Here is an 8243-nt window from a genome sequence, read left to right as displayed (position 1 = left end):
GGCATAACCAACCCCCCTGCCCCAAACACACACAGGGGAGCCCCAGAAACCCCACTTTGTTCTCTTGGAACAAGGGAATCCTGCTCCTGGGGTATCTTCTGTGCAGAACCTGCCTTGGAACCCACTGATCATCCAGGAAAACAGGGCCCTGCTCTCCCAACCAGGACTCTGCCATCCCTATGGATAACACCCAGGGCTGGAGCCCGAGCCAAGGCAGAAAAAACACAGGCAGGAATAACAATCAGATGCACAAAGCAGGATCATTCCAAGAAAAACCCCAGGATCAGCCCCACACAGCACAACACGTGCTCCATGAATTTTCCTCTTGGAAAACTCTGGCACAGACAAGAGGCTGAGTTCATTTTGTCACAGTATTTTTAGACTCTGGCTCAGGGGGAGAATCTGTTGATCCAAACAAGTGTGAGTGGCAACCACAGCCCTGGGAAGGGAGAGAGAGCAGGGATTGAATGAAGGGGGAGAGACAGAGGAGCTTTATGGCCCCAAGAATCCAGGTCTGGCCTCTCCTTTGGTGGAGGAAGGGAAACATCTGCTTGAAAGATTCCCCAGGAGGCTGATCCAGCCTGCCAGGAACAGCCCAGCCAGGACTGTGCAGGATTAAAAAACTCCTCCCTGGGAGGGTGGGGAAGCCCTGGAATGGATTTCCCAGAGAAGCTGTGGCTGCCCCATATCCCTGGAAGTGTCCAAGGCCGGGCTGGAGCAACCTGGGATAGTGGGAGGTGTCCCTGCCCGTGGCAGGGGGTGGGACTTGTTGATCTTTAAGGTCTTTCCAAGCCAACCCATTCTGGGATTCTGAGATTCTGGGATTCTTCCCTTCTCCCCAACACCAATTTCAGTCAAAAGTGTCCACATTAAAAGGTGTCAGATCCCAGTATTCCCAAAGCAGCAGCACGATCAGGGCAGTCCAGGCCAGGCCCGGGGCTGTCACTGCTCCTCCGTCACCTTGCGCTTGTTCCGCCGCTCCATCTTCTTCTGCAGTTTCCTCCTCAGCTGCAGCTGCTTCCTCCTCTCCAGGGTCTGCTGCACCTTCTCCCGGCATTCCTTGTTCTTCTTCTTGATCTTGGCCAGCTCTGCCTTCCTTTTGGCCTCCAGGTCTGGATCCTGCAGTGTGGCAAAGGCAGGGCACCGGTGACACGCCTGGGGCAGCCCCTCGGCCCTTCCCAGGCACCCATGACTGAAGGGGGCTGCCAAGGTCAGACCCTCCTCCAGGGCACTTTTTCATCTCAACACATTTAATATACCCTTTAAAATAAACCCTCAGCACCCAGAAGGGGAGTGAGCCCTCACCCCACAGCAGTGAGGGAGGAGCTGTCCTTCCCTTTCCACACCAGGGACACCAAACCAGCTCTCACCTTCCCCTCAAGGATCATCTGTTTCCTCTTATTTATTTCTTTCTTCTCATCAAAATCCATCCCCTCCAGCTCCTGGCAAAGGGAGAACACAGCAGGGCAGTCAGTGACTGACACAGGGAGGAGCAGCACAACCCCAAAGGGTCACCAGGACATTTTGGGGCCTGCCCACCGAAAAGTATCAGTTTCGACACCCAGTAGCAAAAAAACCCGCTGCAAAATCGTGCAATAACAGAGCAAACCAAGGGAAGAGAAACCAAAACAACCCTCCCACACACCCCCCAAGTGTTTCTGCAGGGATCTGCCCAGGATCTCCAGCCCCCTGGACAAAGGGGCTCCTTGTTCCACTCACAATCTCACACTCCCTCCTGGTGACGTTCACTTGGGTGAGGATGTCCAGCACGTGCTGCTCCTCCACAGAGAACTCCTTCAGCTGCAGCTCTGAACCAGGGTGAGACATTTACACACCATTGGCTTGGTTAAAAAAACCCCCAGGGGCAGATCCTCAACTAGTGAAAAACCCACTGCAGCTCCTCTGACTGTGGGGGGAATTGTTGCCAGATGCTCTGATCACTCCAACCCCTTCAGCCCACAGCAGGTTCACTCCTCCCCTCTGCCCATGATTCCCCACAGCACAAGATGCTGCATTTACTGGCTCTACTTTCCTAAAAAAATGGAGAAATCTGAACCTGAAGCAACCTGTTCCTTTTGTCCACCTTGGCAAGAAGCTGCTTTAACAAAGAGGTTACAGAGAGAGCTCCAAGAGAAACAGCAGGAGGACAAACACCTGATTCAGGAGCTGAATCAGGAATTCTGGTGCTCCTGCTCTTTGCCACACAAGGGAGAGAAACCTTTTTGATGCTAAAGCTGATGAAATCAGGGCTCTGAGTGCTGCAATGTGTGATCCCACCTTCCAGCAGGATGCCCCAAGGCCCCACTCACTGATCTCCTGCTCGATGGCGTGCACCAGGTGGATGTCGTACTGTGTCACCAGGGTGATGGCAACTCCCTTCCGGCCTGCAGGGTGCAAAAAGAGGGACAGGTGAGTCCTGACAGGCAGAGGGAGATGAACCCAATCCATTCCAAACCCACCCACCCCCGAGTCAGCCTGAGGGGTGCTCAGAGGGGTCTTTATTTATTCCGTTCGCTCTCGGCGCGGCTCAGACCCGGCATGATCCATCACTGCGATCCTAAGGCAGGATTCCAGGGATCCCAGCGGATCTGGCACTGCCTGAGAACCCTGCAGTGCTGCTGGGACACCTCCTGACCCTCCCCACCCAGGGCCCAGCCCCTCCCTGGATCCCAGGGACGGGGATCCCAGCGGGAGTTCTGCCGCTCACCCGCGCGCGCCGTCCGGCCCACGCGGTGGATGTAGATTTTGGGCAGGCCTGGAGTGTTGTGATTGATCACAACCTGGACTGTGGGAATGTCCAGCCCTCTGGAATGCAAGCAAAGAGAGCAGAGAGTGAGAAAACAGCTTTAACATGATAGAATTATAGAATTATAAAATCCCAGAACGGTTTGGGTTGGGAGGGACCTTAAAGACTCCACCCACACCTTCCACTATCCCAGGGGTGTCTGCAGTTTAATTCCTGCTCTCTGCTTTCTCCAGCGGCCTCATATTCCATTAATATGGTCTTTATTGGCTGACTGGAGGACAAACTCTTCCCTCACACAACTCTCCAGCAGTTAAGAAATTCCCAGGGAACACACTGAGCCTCAGAGAAACCTTCCTCCTAAACACACACACCCGGTCAGAGCTACTTCACACACACACCCAGGGTCCAAAACACAGCTCAGAGGTGTTGTGAACACCCCTGTCCCACCCAAGTGTAGGGGATTTAAGGGTCTCCTCTTGCTAAACTCAGCCTGAACTCCACAGTGGTTGTGACCTTTGGGAACAGAGCCCATGTTTGTACCTGGCAGCGACATCAGTGGCAATGAGAATCTTGAAGATGCTGGATTTGAACTTGGCTAAAGCTGCAAATCGCTGCCTCTGTGGAGAGAAAAGTCTGTGTGAGGGATTTGGATCCACAGGAGCTGCAGGGCTTGGAGTCTCCCAGCTCAGGGATGCAGCTGGACAAGCAGCCACCTCCCAGATCTGCCCATCCCTCACCTGTTTCATCATGGAATGCAGAGCTACAGAAGGGAAGTTGTACTTCCTGAGCATCATGTTCAAGACCTGGCAGTCCCTTGAAGGAAAGAAAACCAGAAAAACAATCAGGATGTGCCAAGGAAATGGATCAGGACAGAGCTGGGACAGGGGCAGGAACACCCTTACACTGGACCTGGCCTTGGACACTGCCAGGGATGGGGCAGCCACAGCTTCTCTGGGTGACCTGTGCCAGATGTAAAGACACATCAAAGCTGCCCTGAGGAGCAACTCCACTCACTTGCAGGTTTTAGTGAAGATGATGATGGACCAGTCCTCGTGCTCGTCCTGGAAGGTCTGGATCAGGTGCACCAGGTAGGCATCTTTCACTGCCTCAGGCACGAGCAGGTACCGCTGGTCCAGCTCCTCCACTGTCCTCACCCTGCCAGGGGGGAGCAGCAAGTGAAGATCAAGGGAATCCCAGAATCCCACAATCACTGAGGCTGGAAAAGCCCTCCCACCCTGTGCCTGACCCCCCCCTTGTCCCCCAGCCCAGAGCACTGAGTGCCACGTCCAGGCCTTCCTTGGTCACCTCCAGGGATGGGGACTCCAAACCTCCCAGGGCAGCCCCTTCCAATGCCTGAGCACCCTTTCCATGGAGAAATCTCTCCTGATGTCCAGCCTGACCCTCCCCTGGCACAGCTTGGGGCCTTTCCCTCTTGTCCTGTTGTTCCCTGGGAGCAAAGCCCGACCCCCCTCAGCTCCTCCCTCCCGTCAGGGGGTTGCAGAGCCAGAAGGTCCCCACTGAGCCTCCTTTTCTCCAGGCTGAGCCCCCCCAGCTCCCTCAGGAGTTCTCCAGTCCCTTCTCCTTGTGCTCCAGCCCCATTCCCTTCTCTGGACATGCTCCAGCCCCTCAGTGTCTCTCCCACAGTGGGCCCAGCAGTGGAGGTGCCTCAGCAGTGGATGGGACAGCAAATCCAGGGATAAAGGAGCAGGGAGGGGATGGGATTGCTCCGGACTCACTCAGACTGGGCCTCCCAGAAGAAGGGCTCGTTGGCAGCCAGGCCTCTGAGCTCGCTGAGGGTGGCAGTGAGGGTGGCACTGAACAGCAGGGTCTGGCGCCGCGCCGGGACGTGCTCCAGGATGAGCTCCAGGTCGGCGGTGAAGTCGGCACAGCCCTGCTCCAGCAGCCTGTCAGCCTCATCCAGCACCTGGGAACGGATCCCCCTCAGCCCTCAGCTGGCTGGGAACACCCACGGGGCATCCCAAAAAAAAACCCCTCGGGAAAGGGCCTGTCCTGGTTAGAACAGCTGGGACCAGTTCATCACTGGATGGGTGTAACCCAAAACTGTGTATTCTACAGCCTTCCATGCCATTGCCCAGAAACTGTTATCAATGAACCATTTACACCCTCTGCCCAGAGCAGCCCTGACTCCTCAGGCTGTAAACTGGGTGTTCAGAGGCCTGGGAGATAGGAGGGTGCTCCTGTCCTCACACCCAGTGTGGAACCCTCCACCCTGAGGGAGGCACTGGGCATTCCTGCCTGAACTGGAGGATAGATAATCTTGGGGTCTTGGGACTTTTTTAACCACTCATGGGATCCAGAGAAGGGCTGGGACCACCACTCTCAACCAGACTGCACCACCACTCTCACCAACAGGTTTTTTCCCCTCTCCTTTTCCTTTGGACTCAGGGGGCCCAATGAACACCACTCTGTTCATGCCCCAGGGTGCTGGGTTATACATTTGGGTTTCGTGGGTTAAAACCAACTGTTTGTCTGTATAATCGTACTTATTGTATTATTTTATTTTAAATTGTTATTCTGACTTATAATCTCTCCTTTGAGCTGAGTTCATTTCCCCTGCTGGTTTACCCTTAAACCAGCACAGGGCCTTACCAGGAACCTGATCTTCCTGAGGCTGAAGGTGCTGGAGCTGCGCAGGTGATCGGCCAACCGGCCCGGCGTGGCCACCACCACGTGGGGCTTCCTGGCCAACTCCAGGGCCTGGGCCACCATGTCTGCGAGGGGAACAGGGCAGGTGTGTTTGGATGTTGTATAGACAGTATGGATATTCTACATGTATATATTATATATCATATATCAACATATTGTGCATATTGCATATAGTATACATGTATAAAAATATAATAATATAAATAAAATATTATGTATTACATAACAACATGTCGTGTATATTGCATATAGTATGTATGTATATATTGTATATATGCATAAAAATGTAATAATATAAATAATATAAAACATTATGTATTATAAAACAACATATTGTGTATATTGCTCACCGAGGCCGCCCACGACCACACAGTCCTTGAGGCCCAGGGGCTTCCCCAGCACTCGGAACTGCTCCGCGATCTGCTGCGCGAGTTCCCTGCGGAAGGAAGGAGGGAGGGAGGGAGAGAGGGAGGGAGGGCCGGGAAGCTCAGGGGGGCCGGTTCCCAGCGGCAGGGGCAGCTCAGCCCGCCGCGGGGGTCCCTCGGTACCTGGTGGGGGTCAGCACGAGGCAGAAGATGCCGTAGGGGTCCTCGGAGAGCGCCTGCAGCACGGGCAGCACAAAGGCCGCCGTCTTCCCGCTGCCCGTCTTGGCGCAGCCCAGGCAGTCCCGGCCTGCGGGAGGGACGGGGACCGTGAGGGGCCGCTCCCAGGGATGGGATGGGAGGCGTCAGGGACCATTCCCGGGGCAGGACAGGGACTGTGAGGGGCCGCTCCCGGGGATGGGACGGGAGGCGTCAGGGACCATTCCCGGGGTTGGGACGGGGGTCGCGAGGGGCCGCTCCCAGGAGCCGGGAGATTGCCCGTGATTGGGCCGTTCCGGGGGTTGGGAGGGTCCGCCGCGGTCTCACCCTGCAGCACGGCGGGGATGCAGGCGGCCTGCACGGGCGTGGGCCGGGTGAGCCCGACCTGCCGCGCCTGCTCCGCCAGCCACGGCGAGATCCCGAGCTCCCGGAACGCCGCCATGATCCCACCACGTGCTCGCCCCGCCCCGGGCGCGCCCCGATGGCGTCACCGCCGCCCCCGTCGCCCATTGGCCGCCGCCCTCCAGCCCCGCCCACGCCGCAGTGTTTAGGATTCTCTTGGCGTCGCTGTAGTGACGTTTCAGCTCCTATTGGCTGTCGCCATGGCGACGGCGGGCTCCTCGCGCTCCTATTGGCGGTCGCCATGACGACGGCGGCTCCCGGCGGCCCGCGGGCGGCGCGGGCGCTTCCGGGTACGTGTGTGAGGGAGCGATGGCGGCCGGGAGCGGAGCGGCGCCGGGCGGGGACGCGGACGAGCTCTTCGACCTCCGCAACAACTTCTACATCGGCGCCTTCCAGGCCGCCATCAACGAGGCGCAGCGCGCCAAGGTCGGCGAGGCTCTGGGAGGGCCGGGCGGTGCTTTGGGGGTCTTCTGGGGGGTCCTTTAAGCGCCGGGTTTGGGGCGCCCTGAGGGTCCCTCGGCCCGGCCCGGGAGAGGTTTGGGGGTCCCTGAGGGGAGATGGGGCTCCCGCGGGCTTGGGGGGGTGGGATGTGTGAGGTTCGTCTGGGGGGGATTCGTGTGGGAGGAGCTCTCTGGGGGACAGACCCCCTCAAACATTCCCGTTTCCAGCCGTCCAGCCCCGAGAAGGAGGTGGAGAGGGACGTGTTCCTGTTCCGAGCCTACATCGCCCAGGTGAGGGGCGGGGAGGGGGCTCCACAACGGGGGCGTGGGATCAGTCGCGGAATCCTGGAATGGTTTGGGTGGGAAGGGACATTTCCACTCTCCCGGGTTGCTCCAAACCGGCCTTGGACACTTCCAGGGATGGGGCAGCCACAGCTTCTCTGGGAATTCCATCCCGGCCCTCCCAGGGAGGAATTCCTTCCCCATATATCCCGGGAACGCAGAGGTTTGGGGATAACCCTGCTGCTGCCCCGGGATATCCCACATTCCCTGGATATGGAGCCTCGGGGTGTCCCGGGAACACCCCCCAGGAGCCTTGTCCTGGAGCTGGGGGCGGGGGGGGGTCAGTGCGGGGGGTTTGGGGGGATATAAAGCAGAAATCTTCCTTCCCCGGGGGTTTCGTTGTCCTCACGGAGGGTTTGGGGGGTAACAGTTGTTTGTGGAAAACAAGGGACTCACAGGCTGGGCTTTGTTGCCTTTCCCAGAGGAAATATGGAGTGGTCCTGGATGAGATCAAAGGCAGTGCCAGCCCCGAGCTCCAGGCAGTGAGGATGTTGGCAGAGTACCTGGCAAATGAGAGCCAGAGGTGAGAGACATCAACCCCCAAAACATAATATAATATAATATAATATAATATAATATAATATAATATAATATAATATAATATAATATAATATAATATAATATAATATAATGTTATAATATTACAATGTAATATTGTGGTATAATATTGTGATATTGTGTTATAATAAAATAATATATAATGTTATTTTATACAATAGATTGTATAAATGTATATACAATCTGTGTATAATATATGTAATCTATAATACAATCTATAATGTAATGGAATATAAAAAATGTAATAGAATAGAATATAAAAATAAAATATCACTGTACAATGTAATGTACAGTGATATAATTATATTGTTATATAATATAATGGTATAGTTTCATAATATAGTTAAATATAAAAAATATAGTATAATAAAATAATATCTATATTAAATATAAAACAATATTTATATATAAAGTACGTAAAATATAAAATAATATAGTATAGTAAAATCATATATATTAAATATAAAATAGTATTTATATATGAAGTACCTAAAATATAAAATAATA

General features: G+C 54.5%; 2 protein-coding genes across 2 annotated transcripts in view; one reads left to right on the top strand and one right to left on the bottom strand.

The window, feature by feature from the left end:
* Positions 1 to 751: 751 nt before the first annotated feature.
* Positions 752 to 6436, bottom strand: DDX49 (DEAD-box helicase 49). The gene is made up of 13 exons (XM_027664286.1): positions 6322 to 6436; positions 5962 to 6085; positions 5764 to 5849; positions 5357 to 5478; positions 4483 to 4670; positions 3761 to 3901; positions 3484 to 3559; positions 3287 to 3363; positions 2708 to 2805; positions 2310 to 2384; positions 1720 to 1808; positions 1371 to 1442; positions 752 to 1119 (listed from the first exon to the last, which is right to left on the bottom strand). The coding sequence occupies exons 1-13, from the start codon at positions 6434 to 6436 to the stop codon at positions 943 to 945; spliced, it is 1440 nt and encodes a 479-aa protein (XP_027520087.1). The 3' UTR covers positions 752 to 942.
* Positions 6437 to 6670: 234 nt separating this feature from the next.
* COPE (coatomer protein complex subunit epsilon) overlaps positions 6671 to 8243 on the top strand; it is a 7547-nt gene continuing 5974 nt past the window's right edge. The window contains exons 1-3 of the mRNA XM_027664300.1: positions 6671 to 6822; positions 7065 to 7127; positions 7601 to 7701. Coding sequence (XP_027520101.1) covers positions 6706 to 6822; positions 7065 to 7127; positions 7601 to 7701 — 281 coding nt within the window. The 5' untranslated portion in view covers positions 6671 to 6705. The remainder of the gene's footprint in view (positions 6823 to 7064; positions 7128 to 7600; positions 7702 to 8243) is intronic.

This window comes from Corapipo altera, unplaced genomic scaffold, assembly GCF_003945725.1.
Source record: "Corapipo altera isolate COAL_440 unplaced genomic scaffold, ASM394572v1 96, whole genome shotgun sequence".
In the NCBI taxonomy this organism is placed as follows: Eukaryota; Metazoa; Chordata; class Aves; order Passeriformes; family Pipridae; genus Corapipo; species Corapipo altera.
Note: the sequence above shows the minus strand (reverse complement) of the source record. Positions and strands in the feature narration are given on the sequence as shown.

Coding starts and splice junctions, on each gene's coding strand:
- DDX49 (XM_027664286.1), bottom strand. CDS start 6,436: ATGGCGGCGTTCCGGGAGCTCGGGATCTCGCCGTGGCTGGCGGAGCAG. Junction 5,850..5,961: donor CTCGTGCTGACCCCCACCAG/GTACCGAGGGAC, acceptor TTCCTTCCGCAG/GGAACTCGCGCAGCAGATCG. Junction 3,364..3,483: donor TGCATTCCATGATGAAACAG/GTGAGGGATGGG, acceptor TTCTCTCCACAG/AGGCAGCGATTTGCAGCTTT.